The sequence below is a fragment of the Passer montanus genome, unplaced genomic scaffold (genome assembly GCF_014805655.1).
Source record: "Passer montanus isolate IOZ18808 unplaced genomic scaffold, ASM1480565v1 scaffold37, whole genome shotgun sequence".
NCBI classification, from domain to species: Eukaryota; Metazoa; Chordata; class Aves; order Passeriformes; family Passeridae; genus Passer; species Passer montanus.
In genome coordinates, this window is record NW_024368485.1 from 2,597,744 (window position 1) to 2,625,182 (window position 27,439).

Below are 27,439 nucleotides of genomic sequence, written 5' to 3' on the forward strand. Positions count from 1 at the left end.
TTTAATTGTTTTGAGATGTAAATGTAAACAGTGCAGAGTGGCATTCTTCACTTGGGAGAAAAACCAAAACCAAAGAATATACACAGTTGCTGGATCTGAAGCAAGCTGTTCACTGTCCTGAAATAATATAACTTACTTAGACATGTTTTCATGCTGAGAAGCTGGAGAAGCCAAAGTGCTGCTTAAGGGCCATTTGAGACAGTTTTGCACCTAATGAAGCCAGCATATTTTTTGCAAGATAGTGTTATTTTCTTTTTTTCTAAGCATCCCTACATGGAAACTGATAACAGCTTCTGAAATACCACAGCCTGTGTGTTATCACCCAAATAAATCATTGTACTTCTGGGGGAAAAAACAGCTCCTGGAATAGGAATAATGGAAAAACTAATCCAAAAGCATACAGGAACTAAGTGAAAAGTTGTTATTGCCATCAGTGTCAGGCCTTGCTGCCAGAAAGCATTAATCCTGACACTCATCTGCAGACCTAATCCTGATACTAATTTGAAGACTTATGTGAACTAATACCAAACATACCTATCCTAATATATTTTTAATTAATTTTTAATGAAACCTGACTACTAACTCTAGCAAGCTGCTCTCAGAAGTCAAGCTTACTATTTTTCACATCACCTGAAACATGGTCTTTCTGAAGAAACAGCAGGCTAGCATTCATTACTGTAACCCATTGATGTATAGTTTATTTATGGTTTTAAAGTTTTCAACTACTTTTCTCTGATACAGTGCATAATCAGTAGTAATTAAAAGACTACCCTAAAAATTGGAAGCCTCTGAGGACATTTTGTGATAAACCATCAAAGGAGTGGAGTTTGAAGTAAAGGCCTGAAGGGTAAGAAAGAAAGTAAACTTGAAGTAACTTGAGTCTCTAAGATGGCAGGAGTGGGGGGAAATCTCTACCATTAACTTCCTGGGAAAACTTAATGAAAAAAAAAAATCAGACACAGCTTGTTTACCTGGATGTAGAACTAAACCAACTGTCATTCTTGCACCAGAAAAAACTGGAACTTTTATGTTTCTATACTGAAAATGGTTCAACTGTAAAATCACACTTCACAGCTCAAGGCAAAATGATCCCACAGGATCCTTAAATGAAAAGCAGTGTATTTTGGTTCACTACCACTGACTTGTCATCCATGGTCGGCTTAAAATCCTTCTTTAAATGAATCCTTGAAAAGTAACTAAGAGAAGAAGGCATCTGGCAGCAGGCTTGATCTGATGGTACATACAGGTCATACTTCTACTCAGACATGTATACTTGTTCACAAATGCCAAGAGGCTGAAAAAGGCTTCTGCAGACAATTTTCTTTCATTAGTAATGGGAATGTTGCATGGGTACTTTATGCTTTAGAATAAACACGCATCAATCATTTATCTAATTTTTCTATTACACTCAATGCCAAATTTATCTAATTATAAATTTCTGATGACTGACTAGAAGCTAGAAAATAAAAGCTTTACTTAATTTTACTTAGTAGATTAAAACAATTGCCAATCTGCAGGTGGAAACATTTACAGCAATTCCTGTTCACTTTATTTAAAAATTAAAGTTATAACTTCAAAACCTTTTGAGAGTCAATTGCCTCCAAGCACACTCTTACATCATTTCAAAGCTCAGATCCTTGAGATTCAAAAATACTTGAGTTTATTCTTGCAGACAAAGAATTCTGCTGAAAACTCTTTCAATGTCTTTGAACAAGCATTGGTGAAATTGTAGCAAAAGGTTCACAGAGCCAGGCTGGCAGTCACAAAAGCAGTTTTGCCTGTGCTCCATGAAATTCAGCTTCAGACAACAGACCACTGCATAGTTCAGACTTTTTCAAACAGACAGGAGCAGATCTGTCAGAGTGGGGCAAGTCTGCTAACCCTCAAAATCAACAGGATAGCTGGGAAAAGGAGTCTGAACTACTGCAACACCTGAAACAAAAATGTAGAGCTCACGAATGGTTTTGAACACATCTAAATTAAAGAGTAATATAAGCGTTCAGTCCTCATTAGTGTTTCCTATGTATATCAATCAGAAGTGCTACTAGAACTCCTTGGAGCAATCAAATACTGTAAGCGCTTCTTTCACTGGAAACTGAAGATACAGAAAAAAATTCTTGCATAGTACAAAGATAAAAGACTGCCTTCTCAATTCAGCTGCTATTAACACTTGCACCTGGTGGTTACATAATTAAATACAGAAAACAACAATTGTACCCTAAGAGAAACTTAATTAGATTAGGCATGTAGTAACAAATGCAAAATTACCATCATTAGTATGTCAGTGTACTACAAATGGAAATGCTTAAATGCCAAAGCCCACAGCTCCCATTTCTGATTTATTCCCACAGATGAGGAGGAGACAGCAATTTGCTCCTTTTGTAATTTCAGGACAACTGCATCTAGGTGAGATTTACCCAAAAAGGAGCAGGCAGGAGTACTGCTGGCACCTCTCTCCCTAGAAATTCAGGTACACTGTTGTTGACAGATGTTTTGCGCCACAAAAGCAAAACCAGATCGGGCAGTGTGGAACAAACTAATGAGTCTACAAAGCTCCTGCGTGTCCTGATCCTTTCACAGGCACCTGCTTTGCTCACAGATGAGGCGCTGAATGCTATAACAGCTTCTCCCCCCGCTGAAAGCAACAGGAATCCTTTAATTTCAGGTTTAAAGCTGTACCAACAACCAAAAAATCTAAATTAAGATTTCAGGGAAAATGTTTCAATGGAATGATGGTATAGATAGCGATGAACTTGAAAAGACTGCCTGTGGAATAACAATCAAGAAGACAAGGGAGGAATTTGAGAATGATCCACAAAGAGTGACCTAAGCAAAACTGCTACTTCTGAATGAGTCTTGCTTTCCCCCGATTAGATATAGAATCTTTTAAAATAGCTGGAATACCCTTTCCCAGACCTGCTAAAGATCAGCAGCTGTGACACCTGTGTGCAGAGTCACATGAGACAAAGGAATGATCCCCATGGTTAAATCAAACAAGTGTTTTTCCAATTGTCTTCTACCATCTTAGGAGGAACTGTACTCACAAACCTCCAGATCCCACCCCCATGACAGATCAGACTCAGTATGACCAAAGACAACTGTGGATGTCACAAATGTGTGATCCCAAAGGTTCTATTTCACATGAAATGGAAGTTCACACACCACCAGAATTTTGTAGTTCTCTAAATGCCAAGATATTCCAATTTGCCAGGAATTGCTGTGAGCTTAAAATGGGTATTTAAATGTTTCATATATTTAATCATTTATCCTCAATTATTGCACTACAAATAGTCCCTGAGTTTTAAGGCATTAATTTGCCCAAAAAACCTCTTTGGGGCCACAGCAGCCTTCCTGGATAGTTCATGCCTATGAAATACTTTCAACATTACCATTGGAATTGTAAAGTTGTGGCAAACAAGTCTTGCTCACAGTTGTCTTCCCTGGCAGGACAGATATTTAACTAAATCTTGCACCTAAAGCTACATATTATTTAAACAGCTTTTTGGTAAGAGTTCCAAAGGAGATCTGATCCAACTTGTTCAATAAGAACTATTAGGACTTAAATAACATAAATGAGAAAACCACCTGACTAAGAATTCAGGTTGTTTTTAGAAAGTACAACCACATTCTTATCCTTGATGGCAAACCTGTCATCAGGTGAGTGTGAACTCTGCCATGCTTGTGCTGCAATACTAAAATTTGCAATTTCTCCTTCCAAAGGGTAAAAACCCTTCCCTTTACTAAGAAAACCCAGAGAAGCACTAGGCAAAGTTGTGGTCTGATATTAAACTTTACCATGTAGTTAAGAAATAAAAATTTAAAAATAAAGAAGCCTGGTTTATTACCTTTCTAAGGAAAATCAAGGTATTATGGGGTGTAGATAAGATTGTTTCTGGAGAAATCTACAGATACATAAGGTTATCCAGCTGTGCAACCATGAAACAGATTTTTCCTGAATACATACGGAACTATAGCAACCAAGGGTACCATGGCCTCACATATGCTGTAATAATGAGACATAATGAAGGGTCTTCTGGGAGCTCTCCCACTACTGCTAAAATTTTATATCATCAAATTTGGGAACTAATTTTGAAAAAGACAAAATCCTATTTAATATTTGATGTGCACTGGTACTTCTTTCCTTTACAGTCAAACAATTTTCCTCTAACATCCACATTCTTTTGGTCAAAAAAAAAAATCAACTGCTCCTACTGAATCAAGTCTCAAAGGGAAAGATAATAATATCCCATATGAACTTGACTGTATTTGCTTAGTAAATCTTATTTGCAGATATAATCTTTTTTGAATAATCATATGTTTGCAATTTTCCAGCTCCTGATGGAAAACTGACCTGTGATCAGAGCAAATTTCCTTCAAAACTCACACATGACTGTTATCTGTAGCTGGCGTTATTAAGAATATCCCTTTTTTTGAGATTCATTCCACCAGTTATCTATGTATAAACTTATACATGTAAGAACTCTCATCTTATTTCATGGTGAGGACATGTGACTTCCCCTTGCTGTAAAAAATGCCCTGAAATAATTTTCTGATTAATCTTCCAATTCATTGTCCAGCTGCCGTTTCAAGGGAAAAGTTTTCTGCTGCATCTTTTGTTCCCTGCAAGGTCAGGCAGTCCTGCCTGCAGCACTAATTGCTTGTAAGCCCAGAGAAGGGTGAAATTCCACCGCAGCTGGGTTATATCTGGATTGAACAGGGGCCCCATCCTTGGACAAATAATCCCCATGGAGAAATTACTGCCCAGTCATCAAGGGTGAAGAAATACAAAGAAGGTAGTAACACCAGGGGTTTTATCCTTTTACAGTGACAATACCACCTTCATTCCTAAAAGGCATAGAACAGCAGACAGAGTGACCACTGTGGTACAGCTGGACTGGGTTAAACATTTTAAATCAAAATTGTGATGGAAAGATAAACAAAGATGACAACCACAACTGTAGGCTTTTGTAAACTTTTCTTCACTTGCAGCAGCTCTGAAATTGGCAATTCTCTTTCATTTGCCTGAGTAATGAATTCATTTGGCTTAAGAAATTACTGCCTGCTCAGAGCACTTTTCCCTTCATCCCAGCACAAACTGGTGCAAAGAAGAAGTGCCACTACCTGCAGTTAGAGGCTGATGATTTGATTGAAGATGAGAGGGACTGGTGACTAAAGCTGTGATTATGATATAGCATAAGAATAAAGCTGGCAATGAAAGGGCACAGTCATGAAAATTCAGAGAGAGAGAATCTGGGAAATTGGCCTGGGACTAAAATTAAACCATTTCCCAGTAAAGGAACTGAATAGTAAGCCAGGAGCAGAGAGGAACTGTGACTGGCTAGACATGGAGACTTGTTTTTAGAAGTGAACATTAAGATAAAAAGTTAGAACGGGGACACTCACTTTCTGCACCCCAAATGTTTGAGAACACAGTCTCACCTTACCATCTGCCCAGCAGCAGAGGAAGTTATCACTCATCTCTTCCCCTCCACTCTTGTTTCCACACCCATCACTCCTCTCTCAATCAGCTCTCTGTTCCTTAATCACATCAAAGCACCTTTTTAAGGCCACAGTTTGAAATTCTCTAAGTAAAAATGCTCCCTAAAACCAATTCCTCTTTAATATGTAAATTTAGGCCTGCAGACTTTGGAATGGATGAGAATAAAGGAGCAATAAACTGTAAAATGCAGGTAGTGGGACTGAGAACAAGTAGAGAAGAAGGTGGGAATCTCAAGGTACATTTCAACTGGATTATTTATAATCTGGCATGACATCCTGAACTGGTACACAAGCTCCAGTTTGAAGAATTGCTTGGAATTTATCAGACCTACTTTTTGAAACAAAAGGACTTCCATTCTTCAAACAAATCAGCCCTCTGCTGTATAGTCTGGGCCTTAAAATTAGAATTCTGATGTTAATCTCTGGGTTTGTTTTTTTTTCTTCTTTTGGTGAAGGTAACACCATTGTTTTGGGTAAGACATATAAACTACCTATGAAAACTTTAATTTACTTATCAAATCATATACCATAACAAATACTGGTTTGCAGACCAGACTTGAAATATTCAACAAGCAAACCTTGGATTTGCTTTGAGCAAAGAGGATGACTGGGATGATGTTCCAGCTGGAAGAACAGTGAAGTTGCACAGTTAGAGTCAATATCATATACATACACAAATGCACAGAGACTGGAGCCTCCAGGCAACTTGAATTTTGGCACTTCCTAACTTTAAGTACTTGGATTTGCACCTTAATAACATTCTTTTAACATTGTGTGTGTATAATACGCTCATAGATCACTCAGCCAAGACATAACTGATTTAATCAGCCACATTTGTGAATTATTTGGGAAGTTTACCCCAGTTTGCTAAGTTGCAGCCTTGCCCAATAAAAATTAAAGCAGATGCCTCTGTGAAGCCCAGAGAAAAAAGCTCATAATGTAAAAGGAACAGACTGAACTGTAACAGAAGTGTGACAAAAAATATTTTGTTCTTTGCTACTGTGTATGTAGCCAAAACTACAACACTACAGATCTGCCAGTCCAAATGGCAAAAACATCATTTTAAAAAGAAAATCAGGTTTAAGAGAAACTTGAATTATAAACCCTACACATAATGAAGTATTTTAATAAAGAACAAGGAAAAATATGTAAATTAAGTGACTTTCTAAAGAAAAAAACTCCAACTATTCTACACAATCACAAGAGCATTTTATAGGAGAAACATTGAAATTCTTCAGTTGCTGAAAGAGGCTAGACTTGATTGATAATTAAATTAGATATTTTCTTAATGCAAAAAACTTTTTATCATCAAATATTTTAAAACACATTTTAATGAATACTATACAAATTAAAATTAGAAATAAACAGTGTTTCTCTAACATAATGAAAAAAGGCCCAAGTAAGAACAGTGAATTTTGTGTATTTAGAATCATTAACAGCAGTAGCCTCAAATACATCACATTTTTTCTATATTCCCTTCTAGTCCCTAAGTTTCTCTAGCAGTACTTATTTCCAGTTGGTAGTCCTGCCATTCCCTTGGAGGATTTGCCTGAATCACCAATTAAGGTCTAATTGTCAGAAAGTTGCTCTCAGCAGAGTATGTTTGCCCTTCCTCCAAACATCATCCTGTTTTTACCAATAACACTCATACAAAAATTAAAATTCCCCTTCCTTCCAAATAGGAATCAAAATTGCTACCTGCAAAACTGATCTAGGTTTTTACATTTTCGCTTTGCCTTCAGGGAGCTGATTTTTGCTCTTTTCTACGTGGACCTTTTGCAAAACATACAGTTTCCTAGTCTCATTTTCCAACTGGAAACTGGAAAAAACATTACTTCTCTGTTCACGAAGTAATTAGGTCTGTGGAGTATTTAGATTCCATGATAATAATGCTCATAGAAACGAGGTTTACCATGTGTTTTCCTTCATGTCCACACCATCTTCAGCAGTTACTGGCCCTGGTCACTTCACATCTTCTCAGGTTACTGTTTCCCCACTACATTTGGTTTTTAAAAAATGAAGTCTAAATTGTTGCTACAAAGTCATTCAGGCTAAACTTGAAGCCCTAAAAAGGGCAGGGAGGTTTTTATTTGTTTCTTAAATCACAAGAACTGTCTGCTTTGTAGTCTTCCATATGTCACTAGAATGAAAATTAGCAACTCTAAGCTGCATTGCCACCCAATATTATCAATTCAAAAAGATGTGCAACTGCAGAGACAGACTTGTACATGCAGTTCTTCCATTAATGTCTCTTAAAAAGAGCTCCACAGATGTAAGAGTTTTAATCCTTCATTACCAATCACAACATTTCATTTTCTGTATTATGCCACAAGTTCATTCCATTTCACACTGTCTGATACAATGTTCTTAAAGCTAGAGGGAACAAAAGCACACTGCAAACAAAGGAGAACAGATTTTTCCAAGACTCAACTATCCTGCCATCTACTCTGCCCGAGATTTTCCTGGTTTTTGATAAGCTGCACATTATAACGTGTAAGCACTTTGCTTAGAAGAAAGAACTTAGGAAAAATGTGATCAGGAAAGAGCAACTCATAAATGAGTAGTGAAGCTCTGCAGAAAGAGCAGAAAATTTGAAATAGAAGGTGAGAGGTGAATGCAGACCTGATTTCATATTCCTTCATTCTATGCAGCAAGAGGAGAACTGTAAACTCTTCCTGTAATATCTGTAATTTCAAATACTTAGGTTTTCCTTGGCTCTGTAGTTTAATCCTGAGTTTTATTCAAAATTATCTTTGAAAATATGGTGACTAAGATGTAATTACTTTCATTAGAAATAGAAAGAGGAAACTATCGTAAATTCTTTTCATTATAGGAGGTGGGGAATTAAGGACCATGACAATCTCCAATCTCTGACCTTTGGGGTCAGTACATCAGCAGACAGAGGTACAGCAATTTTCTCCCTCCTTCTGGGAGGTGTGAGTGCCAAGCAATGCCCATATTCTCATTTTATCGGACATGCACATTTTAAAAGAATAACAAGAATCAGCAAACAGCTGGTGCCATTTTTTGTATGCCTTCATGTTCACACCTGTATACACATTTTATGTAGAAATTAATGCACTTGGGGCTTACAGATACTTTTAAGGAACATTCTACTGATTAAGGACTTTGTTTTGTATTTAGGCATACCAGCATGAAAGCTTCAGTAAACAGGTTGATATTCAAAAGTGCCTCTATATCTACAAGTCAAGTACCTCCATCACTCCTTTATTTTACTTCTATTTCTTTTAATACCCACCCTGTAAAACCAATTAAAACAATCTTAAATGTTTTAAATTGCATTTGGCATTTTCCTCCTACTGTAGCCTGGTCCTCCTACAGGACCTCCTTTCCTGGTTCTCCTCAGGACCAGGAAAATAGCTATAGATCTTACCTCTGAATAACAGATTTAAAAACATCACCACCCACTGCTTGAGCCTAACAAATCATGTCTTTCCTGCCGTGTTCACTTCATTCTTACCTCAGCAAAAAGGACACTGTCAAAATTGTTCGGCATGAAACTGAACAACTTTGACAGATGTCCCAATTTACAGATTTTTCGTTAAGGAAACCAACCAACTGCTTAATTTTAAAAAAAAAACATCATCTGTAGACTGGTACATATACTCAAATGTTCAACTTTATCCTCACCGCAACCCGCAGAGATGTGTGTCACTTCCGGCACTCCCAGCTGTTTTCCCTTGGCAAGTGTGCCCCTCATCTTCAGCTATGGGAACAGAGCCTCAGCAGAAGGTTCCTAAGATGACTGAGCAGCACCTCATTAAGAGAAAAAACTGTGTTTTCTACATTCAAGGCATGTGAGGCATACCTGTATGTGTGTGTATGGGGAAAAAGTGTTTATATTTTTAGATCACTTCGCATTGACATAACAAATGGACAGTGAATTGCCTCGTACACCATGTGGTATCCATCATTTTGGGAAGGTTTGTGATCTCTCTCCCAGATTTGGAGTTCTGCCCCACAAGATTAAACAAAAAGGAAAAGGAAAGAAATACATTCCTTATATAACCACCTGCCTTTTCACCTTGGATTTATATCAAGAGTGCCTCAAATTTTCAATGACCATGAACTAAAGGTCCCAGTCTAAGAAAATTAATGTCCTATTTTTATGCATTTATTTATGTACACACATGCTAAATCTAACTTCATTAAGGAATTGCAAGATCAAATAAAAAAAACACCTATAGTGACATGCACATATAGATACATGAAGGTAATGTATAGATAGAGAGCAGACAGTGTGTATCTTCAAGCTTTACTTTTGAGTACATAACACTGTAATTACCCCATAATGAAATTAAACAAAATTAGGGGAGTTAGTGCAATGGTCTATTTGAGACAGAAAAAGACCTCCCAATTAAGTGTGAGTTCAGAGTGTTGTGGACTCAGCACTCAGTAACTGAGGAGTGAAATATAAAACATCACTTCCTAATGCCCAATTAAGGCAACACAGCAGCAGTATTAAAAAGCTGAGGACAGCAGTGAGTATGACTGGATGGACTAAATCTTAGATTATTTTCATGAACAAAACCATCATGTTTCTGTACCACCAGCTGGAACAGGAGCACCCCTTTAAAGAATCATAGGCTGAACATGTATTAAAAAAAAAAAAATCAGAAAAACCCAAACTGATCGTATAGCTGTATCAATTCCTATAAATAAGAGTTATTTATTTATTTTTAACTAAGTGCTCGGAAAGAGTAATTAGCAGGATACAATTAGGCAACAACTGAGAAATACTTAAAATCAATCCACAGACTTCCTGTTTATGATTATTACCCATAAGATTGTATAAAAAGACTGGAGAAAGGAAGCTGGCACCCTATTTAGCCAAAGAGCAAAATATATATCATATTTTAACAAAAACAAAAAAGAAACTAGAGTAGAGCACACATTTTAAATAGAGCCAGAGCAGTTTATGTTAAGGGTCCTTTGAAATAAACTGTGCTTATTTATTTATAGAGCTTTCATCATTATATCTCTCGATGCACTACAAAATGAGAAAATCCACTAATTTTCATTTAAAGCTGAACTAAAAGTCCACAGCAATAACAGAAGGCAAAACCTAAAACTAAACATATATGCAGAGAAAGAGAGAGAGATTTCAACAATAACTGACCTGTAAAGAAAGACTTGGCTTGCATAGTAAGTTTGAATAAATTCTATAAAAGATGTTAAATTACTAAGAAAGCTATTTGCTTTGATCTGATACAACAAAAATCTTATGAATAACAAGATTTGGGGCTGAACCAAACACCTTAAAAGAAGGTTACAGTCTACCCTGAGCTACTGGCCTACCAATGGAACTATGACAGAGGTGCACAAAAAATACATAAATATTAACATTTTAATTGGCTGATGCACAGTCACAGTGGGGGAATTTGTGGATACAGCCCTCTCAAACCCACTCTATTTACAGAGATGAAAAAGAACAGCATGCAAATAGTAAGAGGAGATAAAACACTTTAACAACCCTACAAAATTGTAGCAGCAATCTTCTAGCAAAAAGGGATTAATTAGCAACAAAGGCAAATGGCCATTTGCCTTAAATTATCAGTTCTCCTCATGGTCATTATTCACCAGGAAAATCTTTGTACCTTCATAGCCATTATCTACATACCTAGGCTATGACAATGCAGTGTACAAAGCAACTGAAAGCTTTTGAAGGCAGCTGAAATCCCAGATGAAGCACGTTTGTTCCATGGAGCCATTTGTTGTGAGCACACCCCAATCTGACAAACGCATTTGACATGATACAAGAACATGCCAACAGACTGACATAAAAAACCACCAAATAATAATGCTTATTTTCTTGATGAAATAATCCTGTCAGTGCTCCTTTCCCAAACTCTTTCCTCTCCCTCTCACAGGTTGCATTTCATGTTATGCGCACGTCATGCACAATTTTGAACTTTGGATTTAAACCCCTGCTTCTCTTGCATTTAAATTATGCAAATATCAAACCCAAGCCCTGTGAAATCCAAAACAGAGAGCATCTAGTCCTGGTTTAGGACAAAACAGGCTTGTCTTCTTCCTGTTACACATTTTACATGGGTGAGTGTAGGGCAAGTCTAGCATTTAAAGTCTTCTGCTGTTTTATGTATTGCTACAGGGTGCTCTGCAACTTCTCATTCCTGCCTCCAATTTTCTCTTGTACAACTTTCACTTCTCAGTGTCATTAATATACATTCAGTAAACTGATGTCAAGTTACTATTAAGAAAGTTAAATCTCCAGCAAAAAAAAAAAGAGTTTTTGCACTATCAGAAGACGGCTGGACACGGCTAGTAATGTACCTAAGACACAACTGTGAGAATAAAAATTTATCCCTGGCTAAGGGGAGGGATGTCAAGATATTTGTGTCAGCTGCTCCTTCCTGACACTACTGACTGGATAATCACTGGATTTTTTAGCTCAGTAGCTCACAATTAATTGAAAAATAGGGTGGTTGGCAAACAGTAGTTGACACATTTGAAGGGACACAACTCCAGGATAAAAGTCAGTCTGATAATTTCTTTGGGGAGAAAATACTTTTTTGTGTCACTATTATAACATAAAAGCAGCAAATCCCAAGTTCAAAATGGTGCCTATGCAATGCAGTACAGAGAAACCCAGCTCCCTGCTGTGACCATGAACACAAGTTCCCCATGCCACAAGAACAGCTTAAAACTGTGCCTACAAACTGCATCTTGGCAGGGCAGACAGGTAGGTCTGCTCTACATTTAAGATATGCTAAAATGATTATGGCTATATCAGAATTAATTTTTTTTTCTTCCACACTTGCAAAAGCCCTAGGAAAAAAATTAGTTACACTGGCCAAAAAAAAAAAGAGAGAGATGGAGATGATGATAATAGGACACACTAAAAAGTGATGTCTCCTTCCCACATTCTAGCATAGGCAACAAAACCCTATGGAAGTAAAAAAAAAAAAAATCCAAAATTAAATATACCCTCAATTTAAGGTCAACGAAATCAAGCCAATGCAGAAATCAGCATGCAACAAGAACATGATTACAGTCAGCAAATCAAGTACAGGAAACATGAACCATGAGGAAAATAACTGAATACTCTGGGAACAGCAGAGCACAATACCAAAAAAAAATCCCCACAGACTACCCAAAGCCATAAGGGAGGACAAACCTCAGCTCTTGCTCACTTTGCTTGAATAAAATATCTGAAATCATATGCTTTAATTCCTTGACAGAAATGTAAAAGTGTAAAGAAAAAAGACTGCCATGCAAAATAGGGCACCTGGATTTCTGAAGTCAAAATTCAGGACATATTTTTTAAAGAGCTTACTTTTTCCTCAAAATACCAAGTTTTTGTTCACTCCCTCCAAATGCAAGTAATTTTCGTCTTAATTTTTCACCTTTGCAGTGTTGAACATAATGGGACAAATAATACATGATGCACAAATAAATTATAATGCTCCATGCAAGTTATTAGCAGTGAGATGCTGAATGTGTGATAAATCTAGACCTGAAAGTGAAATATGCCTCCTAATTAAAAATCAATTATTAAAAACAGTAAAGAATGAAAAAGAAAAAAGGCTCACTCACCAAACTCATAATGAAATCCTGGAAACTTCAGAGTTATTTGAAAAGCAGAAAAAAAACTTCAATATCTATATTTAACTAAAGACTCCATTGTGGGTTTCTTGATTTTGTGATTAACAGTTCTGTGAAAAATTATTTCTGGTATCTTTTTTGCTTTTATCTCTTCATTCCAAATGGTCATGAAAATGAACAGACAGCATTTAAATGGGGAATGCAACAACAGACCATTGCTCCAGCTCTGGGAAATTGAAGTACAGGGATGCCCTGATGTGGCTCCGAGGTGACACATGGAAGATAAGCAGCCATCCAAAACCAAAACCAGCCCCTGAACTTGCAAGCAAGTGCACCATGTTCACCTACAACGTTGCCCATTGGGCTTCTTAGCAGGTCTCTTCAAGAAAATAGCTTTAACATCCAGGGAAAGTGAATTGCAAACATTTGATAAGGATGTGCAAATAACTACTTCCAATTAATTTGTGTTTAGTTCTGAAAAGATTTCAAACACAGAACAGTTCAAAAGCAGCTCAAAATCACAACACCTGTTGCATAAGCTTGGACAAGCAGAAATGTCCAGTTTTATCTGTAAAACTAAGACATGTATTCATACCTCCAGCAGTGACAGAGAGATTAAATTAACGAGCACTACCAAGGAGATCTGAATCCCATTATTGGAGAAACTACACTGGTATTATGTATTATCATAAATATTCAGCATCTGCAATCAAAAGAAGGCTTTGGTGTTTACGTATATAATAAAGTTTTAATAATTCACTATCAATATTTCACACAGAGTGCTACCATCACTTTCTTCTGGATAAAAGAAAAAATACACCCTGAATTTAAAATCCACAACCATTCCACTGGGAATCAAACAATTTCTTCTGCAGAAAACTGCCTTTGGAGAGTACCAAGCCATTTTTTCCAAAAGCCAGGATCTCCAGGCTCCATCTGCCTGTGGCAGGTAGGTGGATGGCCAGGGCTGCCTCCATTTTGCATACCCCTGAGCAGGATCTGGCCTGCAGACTGCACACACTTTTCCCTTCTCAAAACATGCATCCTGCAGCACCTGTCCAAAATCTAGAGTGCTATGACAACTAAACTTTCAGGATTTTTATTCAGAAAATGTGGAAACCCCAGGCAAGTGTGCTCTGAGGACATCACCCTACCCATGGGCAGTGGATGGCACCTCCACACATGCAGCCCCTCAGCCATGAGCAGTCACCTCTAAGCCATAGAACTGTCAGATTTGGTATTTTTCCTGTACCACAAGCAAGAGAGTACATTGTTCCACCAGAGATCAGTGGATGTGGGATTGGGGTTCTGGCCATGGGAGCTGCAGCAGCTCGTACCCACAGGAATCCACTGCATACCCAAACCCCACAGCAGCTTCCCCATAACCCCCAAGGCACTGATTTTCTAAAATGGCAGTAAAAGCCCCAAAGGATGTCAGGGCAGGAGAAGGGAGGGAGGGATGGAAAGACAGAGGGAGAGAAGGGGGAGCAGCACCTTGGGCTGCCATGAGGAGAGAGAACATCTTTTTAATTGCCACTTTTAACACATAAAATACATGGAAAACCCTAATTTGACCCACAGCACAGGCTGATCCCATCTGCTGCAGAGGGAGAGCCACATTATCAAGGGCCACACTGAACAGACATCAACTTCTGAAGTACAGTCCAGCTGAATAAATAACACAGAAAGTTAATAGCCAAATCCTTTCAGCAGCAGCAGTGCACTGGGAACCTGATTAGAATTTGAACATTTGCATTGATTTATATTTTTTTTCGACGTTCCCAGCTGGGAGCAAGTGCTGCAAGGGAGGTACAGGAACAGCTCTGCAAAAACAGGAACAGCTAGTGAAGGATTACCTCCTAAAGGATTATCTTTTAAACAAAGAAAAATTTGGTATACTGCAAACAACTAACCCAAATCAAAAGAAACAGATTAATCCAACAGGATTAACAGGTAAGGCTGCCCTGTACTTTAATGTCCAGACACACAGCTGAGGAACGTGAATGGTTTTATTTAGATGATTTTATTTAGTTGTCAAGCACCTTTTCATAGTCCAAAATAAGAGCTGCCTGTTTAGTTAAAACAACAGCTTTGACGACTTAGGCTGCAGCCTCACAAGCAACAGAGATCTGTCTTTTTACAGAGCCATTTCCTTTACCCTTACATATGTAATCTCTGATCCTAGAGTTCTTTTAACTTCCACCAGGAAGGAGCATTAGTTGCTGCCTGTACCGCTCCTGCGCTGTGAAATTTCCAGAACTGAGCTCTCTTACTTCCCTCTGGGTGGCAGGGGAAGTCACTGAAACTGAGATGAAGCTCTTTATGAGTTTGTCTTTCCTGAATTGTTACCACTCACGTAGATTTTTACAGCCACGGTACTACAGAAATATCAAAAGTAAAATAGCATCAATCTACTAAAATAAAACAGCATCCATGTATTTGGAAGCAATCCAATTATATCTACTTGAGCATCCCTGCCTTGTCAGAGACACTACTAACGTGTCTACTGCTTTGCACCAAAGATTCATATTGAGATCTACTTGACTATTCTGGCAAGGAGAGCAAGGTAAGCAACCAAGTTTAAACCATAACAATATGAAAAAAAAAGTACAAAAATAAAACCACAATCATTTACTAAAATTACATTTTACTTTATTTTAATATTTCCACATTTCTGTTAAAACTGGCAATTTGTTTATTAATCATACATTTGAGATTCCCTGGGGTAAATTAAAAAGCCTAAATACTTAAAAACACAACACAGCATAAAGCAGTTCAGCAGTTCCTTTATGTTTTAGTCACCCTCATATACATGTCAGCCCCTACTTTGACCCAGAGTTGAAACCAAATTCAGCAGCAGTTGCAAACCTTACCTCTTGATGATAGGAAAGATTATGGACTTTGGTGAATTTCTCCATCTAATAAATTTATATTTCCAACCTTTGAACTTATATTCTTAAGAGTTTAAGAGTGAATAAAGCATTATGTAAAGACTCACCTCCTCCACCTCCAAGAAGGCTGGAATTAGCTGTAAAAAAAACAAAAAGGGAATTATTAGCATTGAGCTTCCTAAATATACATAGAACCAAAACAGAAGATGTTTCACAAGAGATTGTCCATTGCTTCAGTAACTTTGTTTTTGCATTATGCGTTTTTGGGTAAGGGAAGAGTAGCAATCACTTATTGTAAATTGCAATCACAATCTTTACCTTTGCAGTATCTTTGAAAATGCAGGCTAATAAATAAAACAATAATACAATTACTAAAGCTAATGCATTGAATAGGTTAGGAAATTACAATCCTGCATTTATAATTCCGTAAACCGTATTCCTTTGTGATTACCAAATTAATTTAAAATTTTCATTGTAGAGAAACTTAAATAGACTTTGATGCAACTTCTGATTATCTCTCCTTGTTTTCTATGCCATGGGACCTTTGGGGATGATGATGAGAAATCCTGGCTCCACTGATGTAAAAGGGTTTGTGCAATTGAGCTGGGATTTCCCTCAGCAGGCTTAATTGACTCAGCACTGTAACCATCCAGCTACCCAGGCCAGAACTTGATAAATCACTTATGAAAAGCAATTTTCAGAGCATGGTGATACAAGATGGTCCTTCAAATTAAGCTAGCACAATTGGAGTCATGCCAAATATTTTCCTTTCGGTGCCTAGGCAAAAACAGAAGGAATGCCTAAGATTCTAAACCTGTCCTTTTGATGTGTGGGAAACAAATCCTTGCTGTATCAGAAAATATTTAAAACAAAGTAAGAGCATAAAGGAGAGCCATAGGTATTTCTAATGAGTAAAGAATAGATACCTCAAACCATGTCCTGTTCCAGGACAGGGGTATATAGTAAGATACACAGAATAAATTAGGTATTTTCTACATGTTACTGTTTATGTAACTTTCCTCTGTCTCTTCAATAGAAGTTGTAAACAACAAATCCCCTGCTGTTGGGTTTTTTCATCACTTTCTTGAGACTCTTACATAAAATTGACAATTATCTTTGTTTTCTTCTGTATCAGATATTCTACAAACACCTTGGACTTAACATCCATTTTCACCTCAAACAGTTGCAGCCAGCCTTGCCTGACACTGCAGTAAAACTGCCTCCATCAGAAGGCCAGATTTCCCATCACAGCCAAGATCCGTGTCTGAAAGTACCTCTATGTTACTCAAGAAGTACTTCTACATTAGTCAAAATGCAATTCTTTAAAGTAAAAAATTAACAGTTTTATATCCAGCATAGCTGACCATATCACATCAAAGCGAACTAATTAACTAAGTTAGCTACTCATCCTTGCATTAGGTGTCCCACTCTCACTGAGGAATCATTGAAACCAAGACCTAGAGAAACGTTCTCATTGCCTTTTCCTCATCCAAGTCTGGTTCTAGTACCCTGGAACATCAGATGAAAGAAAACAGGACAAAAATAAGTCCTTTTTTTCTCTGAAACAAAGTAATTTGGACCCATTTTCAAAGAAGTGCTTCTTTGGAGACACAGAAAGGTTGAAGTAACAGGCACAAAATGGAAAATTAGATGAAAGAAAACAGGACAAAAATAAATCCTTTTTTTTCTCTGAAACAAAGTAATTTGTTTCAAAAAAGTAAATTTTCAAAGAAAATTTTCAAAGAAGTGCTTCTTTGGAGACACAGAAAGGTTGAAGTAACAGGCACAAAATGGAAAATTTTAAAAAACAACAACAAAATTATCTGCAAGTGATGAACATCTCTTGCCTATTCTAAGGTGCTAGCAGAGAACAAATACTGCCATGTATGTATTGCCTTTGACAAAGACATGATGATGGTAGTAATAAAAATGTGCAGACACGTTACAAAGAACGTCAATCTTGCTATATTTACCTAATTCTTGCCCTGACTGAAATTCACTATTAAACAAAGAAACAAATAAAACCAGCCTCACATATTTCTACAGCTGCTTCTGAAGACCTCATGTAACAGGTAACATCACTTTCCCTGCATTAAAAAGTACTTATCTGCTATAGAAATCAGGAGAGTTCTTATCAGAAGAAACTAAAAGGAACAAGTGTCATCTACCGCCTGCTATTCCAGCTTAATTTTTGGCACTGTAGAATACACCTACAATTAAACTATTCTAATCCTTACATGAGTCACGTTCTAGGACTTCAGTTATTATGTTTGAGAGACTTGAGACATACAGCTAAAACCTGTTACCAAAGTTTCCACTGCGAAAAAAGTTTCTTCAGTTACCCAGCCAACACCCCCACTGCAAACTTTCATTCAATGGCTTCTCAGAGAATTATGTTTCTCTCATTAAGTTTTCCTGACAATGTTCATCTTTCCAATATTTTCCAAAATCTTCTTAATAACATATAAGTCAGCACCACACACTTTTCTATAGAAACAGTAAAAACAGTTCAAATGGGTTTTGGCTGCAATGCATCTACTACAGCTGTTGAAAATGCAGTAATAATTCACAGGGACTCTATTTTTTAATTTTTCTTGCATAATAGAAGCAGAATCAAACCATCTCCCTATGATTCCAGGAAAGAACATGACTGATTTATATTTACTGTTTCTTTTCTAGAAAGAATGTATCAAAAAGCAAGAACTTTTATTTTCAGATTTTTCAGACACTTCCTAAAAGGTTCAATAAAACGCACGTTTCTTATTTGGGAAAGTCTTACCACTACAGAAGTAATTTGTCACTTAGCACCTAATGAATCTCCTCCCACACAGAGGTCAGCACAGCCCCATGGCTGCAATCACAGTGTATTATGTTGGAGCCTCTCCTTCCAGTCCCTGTGTGTTTATCTGCAGCTGCATTTTGTCCATCAGTGCTCCCAAACCATCAAGTCTTGGAAAACCCTTTGGAAGCTGCTCCTGCTGCAGAGGTTCAACTACGGGTAGCTGTACAAGCAACCAGCAGAAGGTCCCAGGAAGCTTTCAACCTCCAAACTTTAGATCGTATTATGTTGGAGCAAGCATGGCCTCTCCTTCCAGTCCCTGTGTGTTTATCTGCAGCTGCATTTTGTCCATCAGTGCTCCCAAACCATCAAGTCTTGGAAAACCCTTTGGAAGCTGCTCCTGCTGCAGAGGTTCAACTATGGGTAGCTGTACAAGCAACCAGCAGAAGGTCCCAGGAAGCTTTCAACCTCCAAACTTTAGAGTCCAAATTGCCCCACAGATTACACCGCTGCAACTCCTCTCACTCAGGGCATGCCCAGCCTTGGCAGAACACCTCACACCATGTGCCCTGAGAAGCTGTGGCTGTCCCATCCATGGCAAGGCTCTGAGCAACCTGATCAAGTGGAAGGTGTCACTCCAGAATGCCCACCCACAGCAGGACAGCTGGAATGGGATGATCTTTAAGTTCCCTTCCAAGCCAAACCACTCTATGATTTTATGACTGCAGATTGTAAATCCATCTTGGCTAACCCTTTGTTCTTATTTCTCTTTTCCAGAGCTGCACAGGATTCTCAAGTCACAGGAGACTCAAGGTGAAAGGAAACAGGAAGATTAAATTGCTACCAAGTTACCAAGGCAAAGAACAATAAAAGAAAGCAAACAAGAGTAAGAGGGGCTCCAAAAAATGTGCATAAAGGCTTCTTGCACCTCATTTCATTCCCCATATCACTCTTTCAAAGTGACCTGCCCAACCTCTCTGAAATTGCCTCCTTAAAAACTAGAGACCACAATAGATTTCTGGGCATTAACTCTGAAAATCTACTCGCAATAGAAACTTGAAATATTATTTTAATATATACACAGAGTGGTCAGGCAGCCAGCAGATGACAGACTGCTGTGCCAGATTAAAATGGAACACACATTGATAGAGCCCCATCCAAAACATCATTGGCCATGGCCCTAAAGAGGCAGCAGAGATAAGAGTTCATCTAATTTTAAATATTTCTGCCTACACCAGTAACATAGGCTTCAATTTAAAAAAAAAAAAAAAATGAAAAAAAAGAGCACCACACCTGGGGACCAGTTCTGTGGTGTCCTTTACATAGCAGCTCCATGATGACACAAACCACAGCTCCAGAGATAGTGTGCATCACCACTACTTTAAAAGGAGACTCAAATGCTGCATTCCGAGAGCCAGATCTCACCTTCACAGTCTGTCTTGGTACAGTGAACAGAAATACATCTAGAAGTGTTAAGATGGCTTTCAGCCCTGGGTTTCTTTTTAATAGCGACATTAGAATCATTAGCAGAAAAAGTGTTTCTACAAAGTTCAGACTCATCCCTAAGAAAAAAAACCACTCTAAAAAAATCACTTCAATGAAAAAACAGTACCTAATCAGTAAGGCTAACGATTTAGCCCTTAATGAGATGCTTATAGCCCCAGATTCAACCAGAAATACAGTATTTCAAGTTACTTAAAACCTCAATGGACTAGATAAATATGCTGCTTAAAAGCAACAGGAAGCCCTACTAAAGAAACCCAGTGAACACTAGTCTGCTGTACCCTGAGAATTTAATGCTTGCTTTAAGAAACAAAATTCTTTCCAGAAAACTAGTGTGGGGAGAGAAAGGAAAAAAGTAAAGAAAACAAAAAACCTGGAAGGAAAGAATTTAAAGTAAGCTTAGTTGCTCTTGATAGAATACCCACAATGAAAGCTCAGGTTACTGAAATGTACAAATTTTAATAAAGAATATATCAGCACATTGAACAAATAAGAACTGGACATCAATGTTTTAATCCTCAGCCTCCTTAAAGAGTTATGTTGTGTCAGGACTCATCCCCATACAGGCCACAAACTGTTGGCATCGGTGCTTGGCACCAATCTGACTGTCACCATCAGTTCATCATCTCACTGTAAAACTTCCATACCTTCTCTCTGTGAGTTCCCATGAGCAGCTTCACACAACACTGACTCCTTTTCTCTTCCTTGTGCATGGCCAGCTGACTTCTCCCTGTCCCTTACATGACCACCTTGTCCTTACTGCTCCTAGCAGCAGAGCCAACACTCTCCAGCCCTCCTCTCCATCAGCTAATCCACTCACAGCACCCATCCTTACTGGCACAGCTGTGCCCTATTAAGGGCAGGCCTTATAGGATACAGCTGTGTCCTATTAAGGGCAGGGCTGTTCCTACTCTTTGGTAATTAGTACAGGTGCAACTCCTCAGGGCTGAGATTGCCTTCAGCACTGTCTCTATTCTCCTACAATCCATCCCCCCAAAATGTTGTATCACTTTCCAGCAGTTTTTTGACTGAATAAACAGATCAGAAACTCTGGTGTGGTGTTTATATTTTCCTCACTGTTCTCTTTACAACATGTTTACTAAACAGTAAGATTATTTGAAATTTTGAGGAAAGCAATTGAATGCTGAAGAAGTTCACCTCAGACAAAACTGAAAATCTTTCTGTGCTGCTAGCCAGAACATACAAAAAGTGAAGGAGGATGTATATTTGGTAGGTTGAACAGGCAATTGCAGGCACAGAATTATTTTTTCTGCTGTCAATTCTGAGGAATTTAGAGAATAGGAAAGATGTGAATAGCAATTTTTGTGATATCTCTGGAGATAACACACTTTTAGCTTTGTTAACAACACGGCTGAATAACTGTTTACTTTTTGTTGGCACATACTCATCTGACAACAATTTAAGAACATAAATTCTTCTGGGAGCATGTCTTTGTCAAGTATTAATGGCACTAGTAACTTAAATTGACATCTATGTCATGCAGCCATGCATCTGTCAGTATAATAAAAATATAACTCTAAAAGATTAGTTGATATTGTCTGACTTTGGCAGCAGATGTTTGAGCTTATTTTGATGTAAAAAAGATTGAATATTTTTGTCAATACTTTCTAATTGTGAAATTTATTCAAGGAGACAACTTTATAACTGGCAGTATTGTAAGATGCAAGACATTCTATTGCCTCAGACACCATTTTTATTCATCAATAAAACATCATAAGAGGCAGCTGGTGAGCAGAGTAACAGTAATTTATGGAATGGGAAGCTACATTTCTTCTACATGTTTTGTGAGACATCCTTACCTGTCATTGCATTTCGTTTCATCTTCTCTCAAGAAACCAGAGAGAACAAAGAGGAGTGAGATAACAGCTGTACCTTGTACCTCCAAACATTTTTAGCGAGAGATGTGTTTGGGTGCCTTAAAGTAAAAAGCTTCAGGCTTAAAGATCATGAAGTCATTTTGCAGCAGGTACAGTAAATAAAACACAGTCACCACTCTGTTTAAAATGCTTCCCTGCATATAAAGCCACAGCAGTCAGGAGAGTAAAATAACATTATAACAACAGATTGGGTCAGAGTGGCAAAGTTATGTCACTGGCTAATGATGCAAAGCAGAGACTACTGGAAATTAGAAAACCACTAGACCTAAGTGGCCAAATAAGATTGACTTAAAACACTTACATAACAATACCCCAGACACAGCTCCAGAATATGGGTAGTACAATTTACAGAATATTTCTACAAATAAGTTGCTCCTCTCCAGGTTTGCTTACTTTTAATATGTGATCAAGAGCACATCATACTCTCAAGACACACTCAAAGACTTCAGCTTCATTCCTAAAAAATGTCCTTTTCTCCCCATGAAACGTTTGTGTAAGTAGACACAAACGTTTACCCAGTCTAATTTTATTCATAATAGGAAGTACCAACTTCAAGCTCTCTTTCTAAAAAGCCAAGATCCCTAGAAGCATGACCAAACAATTCTGCTCACGAAGTTTCCATCATCTTTGTTTTAGCAAAACAGATGATGTGAGATACTACAGAAGGAATTGAGTTTTACATGTCTTACCTTTTTTTAGATATAGAAACTGCACAGTACAAGTTAAAGATTAAAAAAAATAAAAAAATAAAAAAAAAATAAACCACAAACCTAATGGAAGGCTTTGTGCAATTAGAAGCACAGGTTTTGTATTTGAAACCAATAAAATGGCTTTATGGCTCACCTGTCACAACCTGTGATATTCTCTTCCCTACTCAGAAATTCTGTACAGAGAACAGATTTTTTTTAAACTAAGGTTTGCTATCTTTGCAAATAAAGCAGTCATTGTCTCTAATTTCAAGCTTGTAAAAGGTATGTCAGAGGTAGATTAGGGGGAAAAAAAATAATCAGCATACTAGTAAGTACTCAGGAGTTGATCCTGTCAAGGAAATTGCTTTCACAACATTCTGAATTCAATAAGGAAACAATAACTGTCATAAGGTCTCAGTTATTTTTCTTCTTCTAATACATTACCAAGTCAATACATGATATGCATTTATGCAAGAAGGTTATTTTTTAAAGTTATATATTACATCCATTAAGCTTAATCAGTCATATGCAAAGCATCTCTGAAATCTGATATGACAACTAAAAAAAAAGCCACCAAATGCACCAAAGACCCAACACAGGTAAGGCAGCAGACAGCAGCATGGGACAGAAATGAGCACACAGCTATCAGGATAACATCTTCAACTTGGCCTAACTGGAGGCATAACTTCAAAGCAGAGGGAGCAGAATGACAGGATTTTTACCATACAGTGAAATACAGTAATTGCTTCAATGCAGGGCGAAAGAAAATTAACAGAAATTGAAGTTGACTAACACATCCTGAGAAAAATCCATGAGAGGAGATGTTTGGCCCAGAGTACTTCCTAAATGCTGCTGTATAAACTTCCATATGGACTGAAGTTTAGGCTGCAGCTTTAAAAGAAGCCTAAACTTTGCAGTAGCCTGAGGACTCCACCAAAATTGCTTCTTGGTGGGAAAGTCAGACAACCACAACAAAAAAAATGTAACTTAAAAGAATATCCCAAAACCCAAATAAACTTTTTTTTTTTTTAAGAATGGTCCTAAACACAACTACACAAAGCATTTCCAGGTGAAATTTTTGCAAAAACTGCAGTTCACACTTTCCTGCCAGTGAAATTCATACTGCTCATACCCATCCAGTCGCATTAATTTCAGCTAGACAGGACCATCTATTTCAAAAGAAAAGAAAGAACGTGGTGAAGAAGGAGAAGGTTTCCTGCCAGTGCCTCCAGAAGGACAGTGAGAAGAACCTGTTTGATGAGGCTGATGTCATCCTTGGAGGGGGAAGACGACAGACATGTTGAATCAGAACCTGCAGTTTGCAGGGAAGGAGTCAGAGAAGGCTAAAAGTGTCTGGCCAGCACAGAAAGATCCATGGCCATGTTTTGTGTGTGCCCCTCTGCAGAAGCTCATTTCCCCCATTCCTCTCATTTCAAGAAACATTGGAAAAGCACAAACTTGGAACAACTTCATTCTAAAACACAGGGTGATAAGTTGTCACACACACTACAAGATGATAAAGGGAAAGAGATTAATTAAGATTTGATCCATTTTGTGCATCAGTTTGTGATTTGCTCAGCCACTTAAAAGTTGCCTTCTAGATCATTAAGGTATTTAACAATCTAGCTGAGCTGAAATGGAAAGCAACAGGAACTTCCTTCAGCGCAGAATAATGAGGACAAAAATATTCAGGTCTACTAAAACCCATTCTTCATTACACAGTTTAGGCCATCTGTGTGGTTTGTAAATGCAACATTAAAGGGAATCAAAGTGCTGCAGTATATAATTAATCCATTTAAGTAGAATCATTATCAATATTTAAAAGCCTATGCAAAATAAAGTAAGACGTGGTCCAAGGTTCTACTAGCACAATTAGTAAAACAGTTGTGGTAGTAATTGTTGCAAAATAATTAGTGAAATTTACAAAACTCATGCATCTTTCCAGTATCCCAAAGGAACTAGAATATGTTATCTGGAAAACAGAGGGGAAAAAAATCAGACTGAAGTTCTTCAAGCTTTTGCTGCTTTTGTCTTTTCAAAATTACAGCCAGCTCTGAGCCTACCAAAGTCTACCTGTATCTTATGACATTTTTCTTCTATTTTTAAAACACAGCTATGGTACTTATAGTGTAGTTATATATAAATGAAACCAGGTTTCATTTCAATATTTTGCAACAAAAAAACTGCCTAATATTTAACTTCTCCAAGGAAAATGTCAGATTGCAAAAAGCTGTATTAAAGCAACAGTTACCCTCTGAAAATGAAAACAAAAGGCAACAAAAACTAACATATTTCAGTCCTGAAACATTAGTAGTCAAAATTCAGGGCTTCAAATCACTTTTAAAATCCCTAATTTGTTATGAAATCAAAGACCACTGCTGCAAAGAAGCTAACTGGGCCCTTGTCCTGCCATTTTTCCATGGGGTAACCAGCAGGAAGAGTTTCCCTGTGGTGCAGGCACATCCCACACTTCCCCTGTTTTACTCCCAGGCAAGCCAAGCAAGGGTAATCATGGCTCCAGCTGCAGGGCGACCTCAGTGGGTGAATTTTCAACTCAAAGTAGCACATGTCCACACCACTGTTTTTTCTTAGGGTAGTAACACTCATGAACAATTCAATTTAAAATAAAAATTAAAAAAAACAACCAAGAAAAAAGGCACACCTGATGTCCTACAAAACAGAAACAGCCCTGGTGTTTTGGTTTGGTATGGTTTGGTTTTTTTCAGCTACACAGACAAGACTTCACTTGCAACTTTTGCCTCCAAGTTAGAGGAAGGCAAGCTGTTATTGCACTGTTTTTGCAAGAGCAGCCTGGGAGGAAGATTTTGACAATGAATTACAAGCTCCTGCAAGCAACTAGCGCAGACTTGTAGGAGCTGAAGAGCCTGCAAAGCACTGAAGTTGACTTTAAAATGTGTCCAACTGGGTGAGTGTAACATGCTCTGCACATGATCATGTTGCATCACCTCTCTAATGATCCTTTCTTTATATAGCCTGAAATTAGAAGCAGCTCCTACTGTGGTCTGTGGGAGCCACATTACAGAAGAAACAGAGGTTCTGGTTATGTATTTTAAAGTCGTGGGGGTGTTGTTTTCAAACATAGGCCCAAACTGTTCCTATAGGGCTAAATATTTGTATAACGACAGTCATGTACTCCTTTGTAAGGGAAAGTGGAACTTAATAACCTCAGTATTTCAGTCAAACCAGAAATAATGCATTACGGTAAAATATGGACTGGACATCATACAGTGCCTCTAATAATATTGTCCCAAATATTTCTGTATCCTGCTGTCAAATATACTATCCATACTTTTTCTTAAGTGTCAGTTTCAAAAAGCTATAGCCTAAAAAAAATCTGGAGAAGACCATAAAAGACAGTAAGAATAAAGTGTAGCCATCAACTTACTCCATCAGAGACATCAGAAACTTCCCCTTTTATGATAAAAGTAAGTCAGCTTAGTCAGATCGATCATCCTCTCCATTTTACTGCTCTTGGAACGTACAGTCCATGACACATCTTAAAATGGAGAAACATAAACTAAAGTTTGAAAAAAAAATACTGTTAGCTTACTATTTTCACACTCCCTGAAAACTCTAAAAACTCTATTCAGGAACTTTAAAGAAAAGGAAGATCACAAATAATCAAAATGATGGGAAGGCCTGAAGATATTTTCAAAGGCATGACAGAGCCAAGAGCCCAGATGAAATCCCTGGCAATGACAGATTTTAGATTGTGTGGGACAATTCTTTGTTCCTGTCAGCTTGCGGAGAGTTTCTAATCTTTCCTAGCTGCAGATGCTCACCGTTTGTGATTTATCCCAACAACCACCAGACCGAGCTGTGCTGTGTGCTTACTTCCCTAGCAAACAGTGCCCTGCACCCCATTTCCCTGTCCATCACCTGTGTGCCTGCCCCTTGTGCTCCCCATGGCTGCCTGAGTAATAAAGCATTGAGTCGATTTGTTAAACTCTTAAGATCCCTCTTTAACACTACGATTACAGGCACTTCTTAAAGATAAGGCAGATTAAAGCTATTATCCAAAAATTTGCAGTAAACAGGCAACGTTGTTATAAGGTTGTGCATTCTAGCAGGTAGTATCTGGCAGAGGCAGCATTAAGGCTTTGATGAAAAATTTACTGAGGTTATGCTGGACAAGGAGCTTTCATTTTCTGTGAAGCACAACAGGAGGGCAGGATGTTGCACTGTCAACGCTGATAATGCCGTGCAGACAGAAAAATAATCATCAAGCTGCAACTCCTAATCAATAACTTCATCATATAGGCACCAGTGGGTCACCCTTAGAATTTCATGTCCTTGCTTCCTGCTAATTCCACTGGTCAATTTAGATAGGGAAATGTTGCCTGTATCAAGCAGGACACATGCCACCTTGTCATGTAGGGTGACTCCCAGTTAGGCAACTATTTCCATAGTCTAGATGAGCCAAGATTCTGCATGCAGAACACGTGTGGAAGACTGATTTCCCTCCAGGGCCGATGATGACAGGCACGCACTGTCCGGTGGCAATGTGGGACATCTGTGTTTTGTGAACCCAAGACAGATGATATGAATTCACTCTCTGGTGGCCAAGATGCT

At 37.9% G+C, this 27,439-nt stretch overlaps 1 protein-coding gene across 4 annotated transcripts in view; it reads right to left on the reverse strand.

Annotated features, from left to right (window-relative positions):
- The window catches only part of MACROD2 (mono-ADP ribosylhydrolase 2), an 852,624-nt gene that overhangs the window by 651,498 nt on the left and 173,687 nt on the right, over window positions 1-27,439 (reverse strand). For all 4 annotated transcript variants that reach the window (XM_039717140.1, XM_039717141.1, XM_039717139.1 and 1 more), the window contains exon 4: window positions 16,085-16,114. In XM_039717140.1, coding sequence (XP_039573074.1) covers window positions 16,085-16,114 — 30 coding nt within the window. The remainder of the gene's footprint in view (window positions 1-16,084; window positions 16,115-27,439) is intronic.